This window comes from Oncorhynchus masou, unplaced genomic scaffold (genome assembly GCF_036934945.1).
Source record: "Oncorhynchus masou masou isolate Uvic2021 unplaced genomic scaffold, UVic_Omas_1.1 unplaced_scaffold_1808, whole genome shotgun sequence".
In the NCBI taxonomy this organism is placed as follows: domain Eukaryota; kingdom Metazoa; phylum Chordata; class Actinopteri; order Salmoniformes; family Salmonidae; genus Oncorhynchus; species Oncorhynchus masou.
In genome coordinates this window covers 37,501-52,719 of record NW_027008292.1, presented here as the reverse complement: position 1 = coordinate 52,719, position 15,219 = coordinate 37,501, and the positions used below count along the sequence as shown (strand labels likewise).

General features: G+C 53.9%; 1 protein-coding gene across 1 annotated transcript in view; it reads left to right on the top strand.

Annotated features, from left to right (window-relative positions):
• Positions 1-15,219, top strand: part of LOC135532299 (trinucleotide repeat-containing gene 6A protein-like) — a gene marked incomplete at its 5' end in the record, with an annotated part of 63,547 nt that overhangs the window by 12,810 nt on the left and 35,518 nt on the right. The window contains 3 exons of the mRNA XM_064959867.1: positions 2,796-2,873; positions 4,345-4,524; positions 14,406-14,522. Of these exons, the coding sequence (XP_064815939.1) occupies positions 2,796-2,873; positions 4,345-4,524; positions 14,406-14,522 (375 nt within the window). The remainder of the gene's footprint in view (positions 1-2,795; positions 2,874-4,344; positions 4,525-14,405; positions 14,523-15,219) is intronic.

The following is a 15,219-nucleotide window of genomic DNA, read 5'->3' as shown; positions in this document are numbered from 1 at the left end:
TCTAGTTATATTAACCCAGGTCTCTCTGTATTACTGAGGCTTCTAGCTGTAGTTCAACTTCTAGTTATATTAACCCAGGTCTCTCTGTAGGCTTTACTAGAGGCAGGTTCTAGCTTGTAGTTCAACTTCTAGTTATATTAACCCAGGTCTCTGTATTACTGAGGCTTCCAGCTGTAGTTCAACTTCTAGTTATATTAACCCAGGTCTCTCTGTATTACTGAGGCTTCCAGCTGTAGTTCAACTTCTAGTTATATTAACCCAGGTCTCTCTGTATTACTGAGGCTTCTAGCTGTAGTTCAACTTCTAGTTATATTAACCCAGGTCTCTGTATTACTGAGGCTTCTAGCTGTAGTTCAACTTCTAGTTATATTAACCCAGGTCTCTCTGTATTACTGAGGCTTCTAGCTGTAGTTCAACTTCTAGTTATATTAACCCAGGTCTCTGTATTACTGAGGCTTCTAGCTGTAGTTCAACTTCTAGTTATATTAACCCAGGTCTCTGTATTACTGAGGCTTCTAGCTGTAGTTCAACTTCTAGTTTATATTAACCCAGGTCTGTAGTTCTCTGTATTAACTGAGGCTTCCAGCTGTAGTTCAACTTCTAGTTATATTAACCCAGGTCTCTGTATTACTGAGGCTTCTAGCTGTAGTTCAACTTCTAGTTATATTAACCCAGGTCTCTCTGTATTACTGAGGCTTCTAGCTGTAGTTCAACTTCTAGTTATATTAACCCAGGTCTCTGTATTACTGAGGCTTCCAGCTGTAGTTCAACTTCTAGTTATATTAACCCAGGTCTCTGTATTACTGAGGCTTCCAGCTGTAGTTCAACTTCTAGTTATATTAACCCAGGTCTCTCTGTATTACTGAGGCTTCCAGCTGTAGTTCAACTTCTAGTTATATTAACCCAGGTCTCTCTGTATTACTGAGGCTTCTAGCTGTAGTTCAACTTCTAGTTATATTAACCCAGGTCTCTCTGTATTACTGAGGCTTCTAGCTGTAGTTCAACTTCTAGTTATATTAACCCAGGTCTCTGTATTACTGAGGCTTCCAGCTGTAGTTCTAGGCTTTTCCTGGAGTTGTATTAACCCGGGTCTCTGTGTAGGTTATTAACCAGGGGGGGTCTCTCTGTGTAGGTTATTACCCAGGGGGTCTCTGTGTAGGTTATTAACCAGGGGGGGTCTCTCTGTGTAGGTTATTACCCAGGGGGGTCTCTGTGTAGGTTATTAACCAGGGGGTCTCTGTGTAGGTTATTAACCAGGGGGGTCTCTCTGTGTAGGTTATTACCCAGGGGTCTCTCTGTGTAGGTTATTACCCAAGGGGTCTCTCTGTGTAGGTTATTACCCAGTGGGTCTCTGTGTAGGTTATTACCCAGGGGTCTCTCTGTGTAGGTTATTACCCAGGGGGTCTCTGTGTAGGTTATTACCCAGGGGGTCTCTCTGTGTAGGTTATTACCCAGGGGGTCTCTCTGTGTAGGTTATTACCCGGGGGTCTCTGTGTGGGTTATTAACCAGGGGGTCTCTGAGTGGGTTATTAACCAGGGTGGGGTCTCTCTGTGTGGGTTATTAACCAGGGTGGGGTCTCTCTGTGTAGGTTATTACCCAGGGGGTCTCTCTGTGTAGGTTATTAACCAGGGGTCTCTCTGTGTAGGTTATTACCCAGGGGGTCTCTGTGTAGGTTATTACCCAGGGGTCTCTGTGTAGGTTATTAACCAGGGGGGGTCTCTCTGTGTAGGTTATTAACCAGGGGGTCTCTCTGTGTAGGTTATTACCCAGGGGGTCTCTCTGTGTAGGTTATTACCCAAGGGGTCTCTCTGTGTAGGTTATTACCCAGGGGGTCTCTCTGTGTAGGTTATTACCCAGGGGGTCTCTGTGTGGGTTATTACCCAGGGGGTCTCTCTGTGTAGGTTATTACCCAGGGGGTCTCTCTGTGTAGGTTATTACCCAGGGGGTCTCTCTGTGTAGGTTATTACCCAGGGGGTCTCTGTGTGGGTTATTAACCAGGGGGTCTCTGAGTGGGTTATTAACCAGGGTGGGGTCTCTCTGTGTAGGTTATTACCCAGGGGGTCTCTCTGTGTAGGTTATTAACCAGGGGGTCTCTCTGTGTAGGTTATTACCCAGGGGGTCTCTCTGTGTAGGTTATTACCCAGGGGGTCTCTCTGTGTAGGTTATTAACCAGGGGGTCTCTCTGTGTGGGTTATTCACCAGGGGGTCTCTGTGTAGTTTATTCACCAGGGGGTCTCTGTGTAGGTTATTAACCAGGGGGTCTCTCTGTGTGGGTTATTAACCAGGGGGTCTCTGTGTGGGTTATTAACCAGGGGGTCTCTCTGTGTGGGTTATTAACCAGGGGGTCTCTCTGTGTGGGTTATTAACCAGGGGGTCTCTCTGTGTGGGTTATTAACCAGGGGGTCTATCTGTGTGGGTTATTAACCAGGGGGTCTATCTGTGTAGGTTATTACCCAGGGGGTCTCTCTGTGTGGGTTATTAACCAGGGGGTCTCTCTGTGTAGGTTATTAACCAGGGGGTCTCTCTGTGTGGGTTATTAACCAGGGGGGGTCTCTCTGTGTGGGTTATTAACCAGGGGGTCTCTCTGTGTAGGTTATTAACCAGGGGGTCTCTCTGTGTGGGTTATTAACCAGGGGGGTCTCTGAGTGGGTTATTACCCAGGGGGTCTCTGAGTGGGTTATTACCCAGGGGGTCTCTGTGTAGGTTATTAACCAGGGGGGTCTCTCTGTGTAGGTTATTACCCAGGGGGTCTCTCTGTGTGGGTTATTACCCAGGGGGTCTCTGTGTGTTTCAGATCAACAAATCAGTGAACAAGCAGGAGGATGCCTGGATGAACCAGTTCGTCAAACAGTTCAACAACATGAACTACCCTGTGAGTACACAGCCTTGAACCTTGAACCCTGAACCCTCAAATCAAACAGTTCAACATGAACTACCCTGTGAGTACACAGCCTTGAACCTTGAACCCTGAACCCTCAAATCAAACAGTTCAACAACATGAACTACCCTGTGAGTACACAGCCTTGAACCTTGAACCCTGAACCCTCAAATCAAACAGTTCAACAACATGAACTACCCTGTGAGTACGCAACCTTGAACCCTGAACCCTCAAATCAAACAGTTCAACAACATGAACTACCCTGTGAGTACGCAGCCTTGAACCCTGAACCCTCAAATCAAACAGTTCAACAACATGAACTACCCTGTGAGTACGCAGCCTTGAACCTTGAACTCACATGTCGACCCTTAGTGAAGAGGGGTTGGAGCTCGTCGGGTGTCGACCCTTTAGTGAAGAGGGGTTGGAGCTCGTCAGATGTAGTGAAGAGGGGTTGGAGCTCGTCAGATGTAGTGAAGAGGGGTTGGAGCTCGTCAGATGTAGTGAAGAGGGGTTGGAGCTCGTCAGATGTAGTGAAGAGGGGTTGGAGCTCGTCAGATGTAGTGAAGAGGGGTTGGAGCTCGTCAGGTGTTGACCCTTTAGTGAAGAGGGGTTGGAGCTCGTCAGGTGTTGACCCTTTAGTGAAGAGGGGTTGGAGCTCGTCAGGTGTTGACCCTTTAGTGAAGAGGGGTTGGAGCTCGTCAGGTGTTGACCCTTTAGTGAAGAGGGGTTGGAGCTCGTCAGGTGTTGACCCTTTAGTGAAGAGGGGTTGGAGCTCGTCAGGTGTTGACCCTTTAGTGAAGAGGGGTTGGAGCTCGTCAGGTGTTGACCCTTTAGTGAAGAGGGGTTGGAGCTCGTCAGGTGTTGACCCTTTAGTGAAGAGGGGTTGGAGCTCGTCAGGTGTTGACCCTTTAGTGAAGAGGGGTTGGAGCTCGTCAGGTGTTGACCCTTTAGTGAAGAGGGGTTGGAGCTCGTCAGGTGTTGACCCTTTAGTGAAGAGGGGTTGGAGCTCGTCAGGTGTTGACCCTTTAGTGAAGAGGGGTTGGAGCTCGTCAGGTGTTGACCCTTTAGTGAAGAGGGGTTGGAGCTCGTCAGGTGTCGACCCTTTAGTGAAGAGGGGTTGGAGCTCGTCAGGTGTTGACCCTTTAGTGAAGAGGGGTTGGAAGGGTAATCCGGGTAATTTGTTCCTCGAACCCGACCCTTCAGGTGTGATTGGAACAGGTCTTGGGTAGACTTTATGTGTAACAGATTTGCCTGCTAGGAACCTTATAGACCCGAACGCTGCGCAGCGGAAGAGCGAGAGAAATAATTATACCTTTTCTCCTGCTGCACTTGCAAACCTCTGCCTCCAGGGGCAGCAGCAGGAACACAAGACCAGCCCCCAGCACATCAGTGGACTATCTCTCTCTCTCTCTCTCTCTCTCGTCTCTGACCTATCTGATCCCTCTCTCTGTCCATCCCCTCCTAGAGAGACTCTCCTGAAGACTTGTCGAAGAGCAATAAGATGGAGATGGGAGGAGGGATGATGTCTGACAAGCGTATGGATGTGAACATGGCAGAGTACAGTGGAGTGATGGGGAAAAACTCAGCTTCCAGGCACCAGATCCACAAAGAGCCTTCCATGGAGAGAAGCCCTTACTACGACAAGGTACTGTCTGTGTAGTGTACCGTCTCCCAGCGTTGCACTGCCCCATCTCCCAGCGTTGCACTGCCCCCTGGTGGTAGCTCAGTGTCATATCAGAATGTAGTCCCCTGGTGGTAGCTCAGTGTCATATCAGAATGTAGTCCCCTGGTGGTAGCTCAGTGTCATTACAGAATGTAGTCCCCTGGTGGTAGCTCAGTGTCATATCAGAATGTAGTCCCCTGGTGGTAGCTCAGTGTCATTACAGAATGTAGTCCCCTGGTGGTAGCTCAGTGTCATATCAGAATGTAGTCCCCTGGTGGTAGCTCAGTGTCATATCAGAATGTAGTCCCCTGGTGGTAGCTCAGTGTCATTACAGAATGTGGTCCCCTGGTGGTAGCTCAGTGTCATTACAGAATGTGGTCCCCTGGTGGTAGCTCAGTGTCATATCAGAATGTAGTCCCCTGGTGGTAGCTCAGTGTCATATCAGAATGTAGTCCCCTGGTGGTGGCTCAGTGTCATTACAGAATGTAGTCCCCTGGTGGTGGCTCAGTGTCATATCAGAATGTAGTCCCCTGGTGGTAGCTCAGTGTCATATCAGAATGTAGTCCCCTGGTGGTAGCTCAGTGTCATATCAGAATGTAGTCCCCTGGTGGTAGCTCAGTGTCATATCAGAATGTGGTCCCCTGGTGGTAGCTCAGTGTCATTAGAATGTAGTCCCCTGGTGGTAGCTCAGTGTCATTACAGAATGTAGTCCCCTGGTGGTAGCTCAGTGTCATTACAGAATGTAGTCCCCTGGTGGTAGCTCAGTGTCATATCAGAATGTAGTCCCCTGGTGGTAGCTCAGTGTCATTACAGAATGTAGTCCCCTGGTGGTAGCTCAGTGTCATATCAGAATGTAGTCCCCTGGTGGTAGCTCAGTGTCATTACAGAATGTAGTCCCCTGGTGGTAGCTCAGTGTCATTACAGAATGTGGTCCCCTGGTGGTAGCTCAGTGTCATTACAGAATGTAGTCCCCTGGTGATAGCTCAGTGTCATTACAGAATGTAGTCCCCTGGTGGTAGCTCAGTGTCATATCAGAATGTAGTCCCCTGGTGGTGGCTCAGTGTCATTACAGAATGTGGTCCCCTGGTGGTAGCTCAGTGTCATTACAGAATGTAGTCCCCTGGTGGTAGCTCAGTGTCATATCAGAATGTAGTCCCCTGGTGGTAGATCAGTGTCATTACAGAATGTAGTCCCCTGGTGGTAGCTCAGTGTCATATCAGAATGTAGTCCCCTGGTGGTGGCTCAGTGTCATTACAGAATGTAGTCCCCTGGTGGTAGCTCAGTGTCATTACAGAATGTAGTCCCCTGGTGGTAGCTCAGTGTCATATCAGAATGTAGTCCCCTGGTGGTGGCTCAGTGTCATATCAGAATGTAGTCCCCTGGTGGTGGCTCAGTGTCATATCAGAATGTAGTCCCCTGGTGGTAGCTCAGTGTCATATCAGAATGTAGTCCCCTGGTGGTAGCTCAGTGTCATATCAGAATGTAGTCCCCTGGTGGTAGCTCAGTGTCATATCAGAATGTAGTCCCCTGGTGGTGGCTCAGTGTCATTACAGAATGTAGTCCCCTGGTGGTAGCTCAGTGTCATATCAGAATGTAGTCCCCTGGTGGTGGCTCAGTGTCATATCAGAATGTAGTCCCCTGGTGGTGGCTCAGTGTCATATCAGAATGTAGTCCCCTGGTGGTAGATCAGTGTCATATCAGAATGTAGTCCCCTGGTGGTAGATCAGTGTCATATCAGAATGTAGTCCCCTGGTGGTAGCTCAGTGTCATTACAGAATGTAGTCCCCTGGTGGTAGCTCAGTGTCATTACAGAATGTAGTCCCCTGGTGGTAGCTCAGTGTCATATCAGAATGTAGTCCCCTGGTGGTAGCTCAGTGTCATATCAGAATGTAGTCCCCTGGTGGTAGCTCAGTGTCATATCAGAATGTAGTCCCCTGGTGGTAGATCAGTGTCATATCAGAATGTAGTCCCCTGGTGGTAGCTCAGTGTCATATCAGAATGTAGTCCCCTGGTGGTAGCTCAGTGTCATTACAGAATGTAGTCCCCTGGTGGTAGCTCAGTGTCATATCAGAATGTAGTCCCTGGTGGTAGCTCAGTGTCATATCAGAATGTAGTCCCCTGGTGGTGGCTCAGTGTCATATCAGAATGTAGTCCCCTGGTGGTAGCTCAGTGTCATATCAGAATGTAGTCCCCTGGTGGTAGCTCAGTGTCATATCAGAATGTAGTCCCCTGGTGGTGGCTCAGTGTCATTACAGAATGTAGTCCCCTGGTGGTAGATCAGTGTCATTACAGAATGTAGTCCCCTGGTGGTAGCTCAGTGTCATATCAGAATGTAGTCCCCTGGTGGTAGCTCAGTGTCATATCAGAATGTGGTCCCCTGGTGGTAGATCAGTGTCATTACAGAATGTAGTCCCCTGGTGGTAGCTCAGTGTCATATCAGAATGTAGTCCCCTGGTGGTAGCTCAGTGTCATATCAGAATGTAGTCCCCTGGTGGTAGATCAGTGTCATTACAGAATGTAGTCCCCTGGTGGTAGCTCAGTGTCATTACAGAATGTAGTCCCCTGGTGGTAGATCAGTGTCATATCAGAACATAGTCCCCTGGTGGTAACTCAGTGTCATTACAGAATGTGGTCCCCTGGTGGTAGCTCAGTGTCATATCAGAATGTGGTCCCCTGGTGGTAGCTCAGTGTCATTACAGAATGTAGCCCCCTGGTGGTAGCTCAGTGTCATATCAGAATGTGGTCCCCTGGTGGTAGCTCAGTGTCATTACAGAATGTGGTCCCCTGGTGGTAGCTCAGTGTCATTACAGAATGTAGCCCCCTGGTGGTAGCTCAGTGTCATTACAGAATGTAGTCCCCTGGTGGTAGCTCAGTGTCATTACAGAATGTAGCCCCCTGGTGGTAGCTCAGTGTCATATCAGAATGTGGTCCCCTGGTGGTAGCTCAGTGTCATTACAGAATGTAGCCCCCTGGTGGTAGCTCAGTGTCATATCAGAATGTGGTCCCCTGGTGGTAGCTCAGTGTCATTACAGAATGTGGTCCCCTGGTGGTAGCTCAGTGTCATTACAGAATGTAGCCCCCTGGTGGTAGCTCAGTGTCATTACAGAATGTAGTCCCCTGGTGGTAGCTCAGTGTCATTACAGAATGTAGCCCCCTGGCGGTAGCTCAGTGTCATTACAGAATGTAGTCCCCTGGTGGTAGCTCAGTGTCATTACAGAATGTAGTCCCCTGGTGGTAGCTCAGTGTCATATCAGAATGTAGTCCCCTGGTGGTGGCTCAGTGTCATTACAGAATGTAGTCCCCTGGTGGTGGCTCAGTGTCATATCAGAATGTAGTCCCCTGGTGGTAGCTCAGTGTCATATCAGAATGTAGTCCCCTGGTGATAGCTCAGTGTCATTACAGAATGTGGTCCCCTGGTGGTAGCTCAGTGTCATTACAGAATGTAGCCCCCTGGTGGTAGCTCAGTGTCATATCAGGATGTAGTCCCCTGGTGGTAGATCAGTGTCATATCAGAATGTAGTCCCCTGGTGGTAGATCAGTGTCATATCAGAATGTAGCCCCCTGGTGGTAGATCAGTGTCATTACAGAATGTAGTCCCCTGGTGGTAGCTCAGTGTCATTAGAATGTAGTCCCCTGGTGGTGGCTCAGTGTCATATCAGAATGTAGTCCCCTGGTGGTAGATCAGTGTCATATCAGAATGTAGTCCCCTGGTGGTAGATCAGTGTCATATCAGAATGTAGTCCCCTGGTGGTAGATCAGTGTCATTACAGAATGTAGTCCCCTGGTGGTAGATCAGTGTCATTACAGAATGTAGTCCCCTGGTGGTAGATCAGTGTCATATCAGGATGTAGTCCCCTGGTGGTAGCTCAGTGTCATATCAGGATGTAGTCCCCTGGTGGTAGATCAGTGTCATATCAGAATGTAGTCCCCTGGTGGTAGCTCAGTGTCATATCAGAATGTAGTCCCCTGGTGGTAGCTCAGTGTCATATCAGAATGTAGTCCCCTGGTGGTAGCTCAGTGTCATAAAAAAGCTTTGGCTTCCTGCCGCTTCTCTGGCTTCCTCTGGGGCCTTCTCTCCTCCCTCTCTCTTCCTCCCTCCATCCTCTGGGGCCTTCTCTCCTCCCTCTCTCCTTCCTCCCTCCATCCTCTGGGGCCTTCTCTCCTCCCTCTCTCTTCCTCCCTCCATCCTCTGGGGCCTTCTCTCCTCCCTCTCTCTTCCTCCCTCCATCCTCTGGGGCCTTCTCTCCTCCCTCTCTCCTTCCTCCCTCCATCCTCTGGGGCCTTCTCTCCTCCCTCTCTCTTCCTCCCTCCATCCTCTGGGGCCTTCTCTCCTCCCTCTCTCCTTCCTCCCTCCATCCTCTGGGGCCTTCTCTCCTCCCTCTCTCCTTCCTCCCTCCATCCTCTGGGGCCTTCTCTCCTCCCTCTCTCCTTCCTCCCTCCATCCTCTGGGGCCTTCTCTCCTTCCTCCCTCCATCCTCTGGGGCCTTCTCTCCTCCCTCTCTCCTTCCTCCCTCCATCCTCTGGGGCCTTCTCTCCTCCCTCTCTCCTTCCTCCCTCCATCCTCTGGGGCCTTCTCTCCTCCCTCTCTCCTTCCTCCCTCCATCCTCTGGGGCCTTGTCTCCTCCCTCTCTCCTTCCTCCCTCCATCCTCTGGGGCCTTCTCTCCTTCCTCCCTCCATCCTCTGGGGCCTTCTCTCCTCCCTCTCTCCTTCCTCCCTCCATCCTCTGGGGCCTTCTCTCCTCCCTCTCTCCTTCCTCCCTCCATCCTCTGGGGCCTTCTCTCCTCCCTCTCTCCTTCCTCCCTCCATCCTCTGGGGCCTTCTCTCCTCCCCCTCTCCTTCCTCCCTCCATCCTCTGGGGCCTTCTCTCCTCCCTCTCTCCTTCCTCCCTCCATCCTCTGGGGCCTTCTCTCCTCCCTCTCTCCTTCCTCCCTCCATCCTCTGGGGCCTTCTCTCCTCCCTCTCTCCTTCCTCCCTCCATCCTCTGGGGCCTTCTCTCCTCCTCTCTCCTTCCTCCCTCCATCCTCTGGGGCCTTCTCTCCTCCCTCTCTCCTTCCTCCCTCCATCCTCTGGGGCCTTCTCTCCTCCCTCTCTCCTTCCTCCCTCCATCCTCTGGGGCCTTCTCTCCTTCCTCCCTCCATCCTCTGGGGCCTTCTCTCCTCCCTCTCTCCTTCCTCCCTCCATCCTCTGGGGCCTTCTCTCCTTCCTCCCTCCATCCTCTGAGGCCTTCTCTCCTCCCTCTCTCTTCCTCCCTCCATCCTCTGGGGCCTTCTCTCCTCCCTCTCTCCTTCCTCCCTCCATCCTCTGGGGCCTTCTCTCCTCCCTCTCTCCTTCCTCCCTCCATCCTCTGGGGCCTTCTCTCCTCCCTCTCTCCTTCCTCCCTCCATCCTCTGGGGCCTTCTCTCCTCCCTCTCTCCTTCCTCCCTTCATCCTCTGGGGCCTTCTCCTCCTCCCTCTGTCCTTCCTCCCTCCATCCTCTGGGGCCTTCTCTCCTCCCTCTCTCCTTCCTCCCTCCATCCTCTGGGGCCTTCTCTCCTCCCTCTCTCCTTCCTCCCTCCATCCTCTGGGTCCTTGTCTCCTCCCTCTCTCCTTCCTCCCTCCATCCTCTGGGTCCTTGTCTCCTCCCTCTCTCCTTCCTCCCTCCATCCTCTGGGTCCTTGTCTCCTCCCTCTCTCCTTCCTCCCTCCATCCTCTGGGGCCTTCTCTCCTCCCTCTCTCCTTCCTCCCTCCATCCTCTGGGGCCTTGTCTCCTCCCTCTCTCCTTCCTCCCTCCATCCTCTGGGGCCTTCTCTCCTTCCTCCCTCCATCCTCTGGGGCCTTCTCTCCTCCCTCTCTCCTTCCTCCCTCCATCCTCTGGGGCCTTCTCTCCTCCCTCTCTCCTTCCTCCCTCCATCCTCTGGGGCCTTCTCTCCTCCCTCTCTCCTTCCTCCCTCCATCCTCTGGGGCCTTCTCTCCTCCCTCTCTCCTTCCTCCCTCCATCCTCTGGGGCCTTCTCTCCTCCCTCTCTCCTTCCTCCCTCCATCCTCTGGGGCCTTCTCTCCTCCCTCTCTCCTTCCTCCCTCCATCCTCTGGGTCCTTGTCTCCTCCCTCTCTCCTTCCTCCCTCCATCCTCTGGGGCCTTCTCTCCTCCCTCTCTCCTTCCTCCCTCCATCCTCTGGGGCCTTCTCTCCTCCCTCTCTCCTTCCTCCCTCCATCCTCTGGGGCCTTGTCTCCTCCCTCTCTCCTTCCTCCCTCCATCCTCTGGGGCCTTCTCTCCTCCCCTCTCCTTCCTCCCTCCATCCTCTGGGGCCTTCTCTCCTCCCTCTCTCCTTCCTCCCTCCATCCTCTGGGGCCTTCTCTCCTTCCTCCCTCCATCCTCTGGGGCCTTCTCTCCTCCCTCTCTCCTTCCTCCTCCATCCTCTGGGGCCTTCTCTCCTCCTTCTCTCCTTCCTCCCTCCATCCTCTGGGGCCTTCTCTCCTCCCTCTCTCCTCCCTCCCTCCATCCTCTGGGGCCTTCTCTCCTCCTTCTCTCCTTCCTCCCTCCATCCTCTGGGGCCTTCTCTCCTCCCTCTCTCCTCCCTCCCTCCATCCTCTGGGGCCTTCTCTCCTCCCTCTCTCCTCCCTCCCTCCATCCTCTGGGGCCTTCTCTCCTCCCTCTCTCCTTCCTCCCTCCATCCTCTGGGGCCTTTCTCTCCTTCCTCCCTCCATCCTCTGGGGCCTTCTCTCCTCCCTCTCTCCTTCCTCCCTCCATCCTCTGGGGCCTTCTCTTCTCCTTCCTCCCTCCATCCTCTGGGGCCTTCTCTCCTCCCTCTCTCCTCCCTCCCTCCATCCTCTGGGGCCTTCTCTCCTCCTTCTCTCCTTCCTCCCTCCATCCTCTGGGGCCTTCTCTCCTCCCTCTCTCCTCCCTCCCTCCATCCTCTGGGGCCTTCTCTCCTCCCTCTCTCCTCCCTCCCTCCATCCTCTGGGGCCTTCTCTCCTCCCTCTCTCCTTCCTCCCTCCATCCTCTGGGGCCTTCTCTCCTTCCTCCCTCCATCCTCTGGGGCCTTCTCTCATCCCTCTCTCCTTCCTCCCTCCATCCTCTGGGGCCTTCTCTCCTCCTTCTCTCCTTCCTCCCTCCATCCTCTGGGGCCTTCTCTCCTCCCTCTCTCCTCCCTCCCTCCATCCTCTGGGGCCTTCTCTCCTCCCTCTCTCCTTCCTCCCTCCATCCTCTGGGGCCTTCTCTCCTTCCTCCCTCCATCCTCTGGGGCCTTCTCTCCTCCCTCTCTCCTTCCTCCCTCCATCCTCTGGGGCCTTCTCTCCTCCCTCTCTCCATCCTCTGGGGCCTTCTCTCCTCCCTCTCTCCTTCCTCCCTCCATCCTCTGGGGCCTTCTCTCCTCCCTCTCTCCATCCTCTGGGGCCTTCTCTCCTTCCTCCCTCCATCCTCTGGGGCCTTCTCTCCTTCCTCCCTCCATCCTCTGGGGCCTTCTCTCCTCCCTCTCTCCTTCCTCCCTCCATCCTCTGGGGCCTTCTCTCCTTCCTCCCTCCATCCTCTGGGGCCTTCTCTCCTCCCTCTCTCCTTCCTCCCTCCATCCTCTGGGGCCTTCTCTCCTTCCTCCCTCCATCCTCTGGGGCCTTCTCTCCTCCCTCTCTCCTTCCTCCCTCCATCCTCTGGGGCCTTCTCTCCTCCCTCTCTCCTTCCTCCCTCCATCCTCTGGGGCCTTCTCTCCTCCCTCTCTCCTTCCTCCCTCCATCCTCTGGGGCCTTCTCTCCTCCCTCCCTCCATCCTCTGGGGCCTTCTCTCCTCCCTCTCTCCTTCCTCCCTCCATCCTCTGGGTCCTTGTCTCCTCCCTCTCTCCTTCCTCCCTCCATCCTCTGGGGCCTTCTCTCCTCCCTCTCTCCTTCCTCCCTCCATCCTCTGGGTCCTTGTCTCCTCCCTCTCTCCTCCCTCTCTCCTTCCTCCCTCCATCCTCTGGGGCCTTCTCTCCTTCCTCCCTCCATCCTCTGGGGCCTTCTCTCCTCCCTCTCTCCTTCCTCCCTCCATCCTCTGGGGCCTTGTCTCCTCCCTCTCTCCTTCCTCCCTCCATCCTCTGGGGCCTTCTCTCCTCCCTCTCCTTCCTCCCTCCATCCTCTGGGTCCTTGTCTCCTCCCTCTCTCCTCCCTCTCTCCTTCCTCCCTCCATCCTCTGGGGCCTTCTCTCCTTCCTCCCTCCATCCTCTGGGGCCTTCTCTCCTTCCTCCCTCCATCCTCTGGGGCCTTCTCTCCTCCCTCCCTCCATCCTCTGGGGCCTTCTCTCCTCCCCTCTCCTTCCTCTCTACTCCCTCTCTCCTCCCTCTCTCCTCCCTCTCTCCTTCCTCCCTCCATCCTCTGGGGCCTTCTCTCCTTCCTCCCTCCATCCTCTGGGGCCTTCTCTCCTCCCTCTCTCCTTCCTCCCTCCATCCTCTGGGGCCTTCTCTCCTCCCTCTCTCCTTCCTCCCTCCATCCTCTGGGGCCTTCTCTCCTCCCTCTCTCCTTCCTCCCTCCATCCTCTGGGGCCTTCTCTCCTCCCTCTCTCCTCCCTCCCTCCATCCTCTGGGGCCTTCTCTCCTCCCTCTCTCCTTCCTCCCTCCATCCTCTGGGGCCTTCTCTCCTCCTCCCTCTCATCCTCCCTCTCTCCTCCCTCTCTCCTCCCTCTCCTCCTCCTTCTCTCCTCCTCTCTCCTTCCTCCCTCCATCCTCTGGGGCCTTCTCTCCTCCCTCTCTCCTCCCTCTCTCCTCCCTCTCTCCTTCCTCCCTCCATCCTCTGGGGCCTTCTCTCCTTCCTCCCTCCATCCTCTGGGGCCTTCTCTCCTCCCTCTCTCCTTCCTCCCTCCATCCTCTGGGGCCTTCTCTCCTCCCTCCCTCCATCCTCTGGGGCCTTCTCTCCTCCCCTCTCCTGGGGCCCCTCTCTCCTCCCTCTCTCCTCCCTCTCTCCTCCCTCTCTCCTTCCTCCCTCCATCCTCTGGGGCCTTCTCTCCTTCCTCCCTCCATCCTCTGGGGCCTTCTCTCCTCCCTCTCTCTCCTTCCTCCCTCCATCCTCTGGGGCCTTCTCTCCTCCCTCTCTCCTTCCTCCCTCCATCCTCTGGGGCCTTCTCTCCTCCCCTCTCCTTCCTCCCTCCATCCTCTGGGGCCTTCTCTCCTCCCTCTCTCCTCCTCCCTCCATCCTCTGGGGCCTTCTCTCCTCCCTCCCCTCTCTCCTTCCTCCCTCCATCCTCTGGGGCCTTCTCTCCCTCCCTCTCCTCCCTCTGTTCCTCTCTCCTCCCTCTCTCCTCCTTCTCTCCTCCCTCTCTCCTCCCTCCCTCCATCCTCTGGGGCCTTCTCTCCTCCCTCTCTCCTTCCTCCCTCCATCCTCTGGGGCCTTCTCTCCTCCCTCTCTCCTCCCTCTCTCCTCCTTCTCTCCTCCCTCTCTCCTTCTCTGTTCCTCTCCCTGTTCTCCAGGATGTCATGGCTCCTTCCTCATCTGTCCGTCTGTCCTTGCCTCTGCAGCTCTCTGCTTATGATCGCTCCGCCTCGGAGGAGCTCTCCTCCAATCACGGCATGAGCTTTTCCCCCTCCCACTCTGCTCAGCCTATCCCCTCTCTCTGCTCAGGGCAGGCTCCCGCCCCCTCTGTCTCTGAGGCTGGTAGGCAGGTGAGTGGTTACGCTGCTCTTGAATATAGTGTGTGTGTGTGTTTCAGTCCACTTAACGTGTGTGTGTGTGTGTGTGTGTGTGTTTCAGTCCTCTTAACGTGTGTGTGTGTGTGTGTGTTTCAGTCCTCTTAACGTGTGTGTGTGTGTGTGTGTGTGTGTGTGTGTTTCAGTCCTCTTAACGTGTGTGTGTGTGTTTCAGTCCTCTTAACGTGTGTGTGTGTGTGTGTTTCAGTCCTCTTAACGTGTGTGTGTGTGTGTTTCAGAATGTAAACTCCTTGTACGGCAGCAGTGCAGTACCATCTCATAACACTCCCCAGCCCCTCAACTCAGCCCAGAACAATCTCCGTAACCAAGTGCCTCCACCCGTCCTGTCCGCTCAGGTACACACACACACACACACACACACACACACGCTCCCTCAATATATGTGGCCACCGATGAACTACCTGGTGTGATCATCTAAAACTGTTAAACCAGACTGTCCCTTTAAAGGGGATGTTGACCAGACTGTCCCTTTAAAGGGGATGTTGACCAGACTGTCCCTTTAAAGGGGATGTTGACCAGACTGTCCCTTTAAAGGGGATGTTGACCAGACTGTCCCTTTAAAGGGGATGTTGACCAGAGTGTCCCTTTAAAGGGGATGTTGACCAGACTGTCCCTTTAAAGGGGATGTTGAGGAGGCCTGACTCTGTTCTACTAATCTAGTTGATGTGACTGTGTTCCAGGTCTCTCCCTCCCAGTGCAGGAGGCCTGACTCTGTTCTACTAATCTAGTTGACGTGACTGTGTTCCAGGTCCCTCCCAGTGCAGGAGGCCTGACTCTGTTCTACTAATCTAGTTGACGTGACTGTGTTCCAGGTCCCTCCCTCCCAGTGCAGGAGGCCTGACTCTGTTCTACTAATCTAGTTGACGTGACTGTGTTCCAGGTCCCTCCCTCCCAGTGCAGGAGGCCTGACTCTGTTCTACTAATCTAGTTGATGTGACTGTGTTCCAGGTCCCTCCCTCCCAGTGCAGGAGGTCTGACTCTGTTCTACTAATCTAGTTGATGTGACTGTGTTCCAGGTCCCTCCCAGTGCAG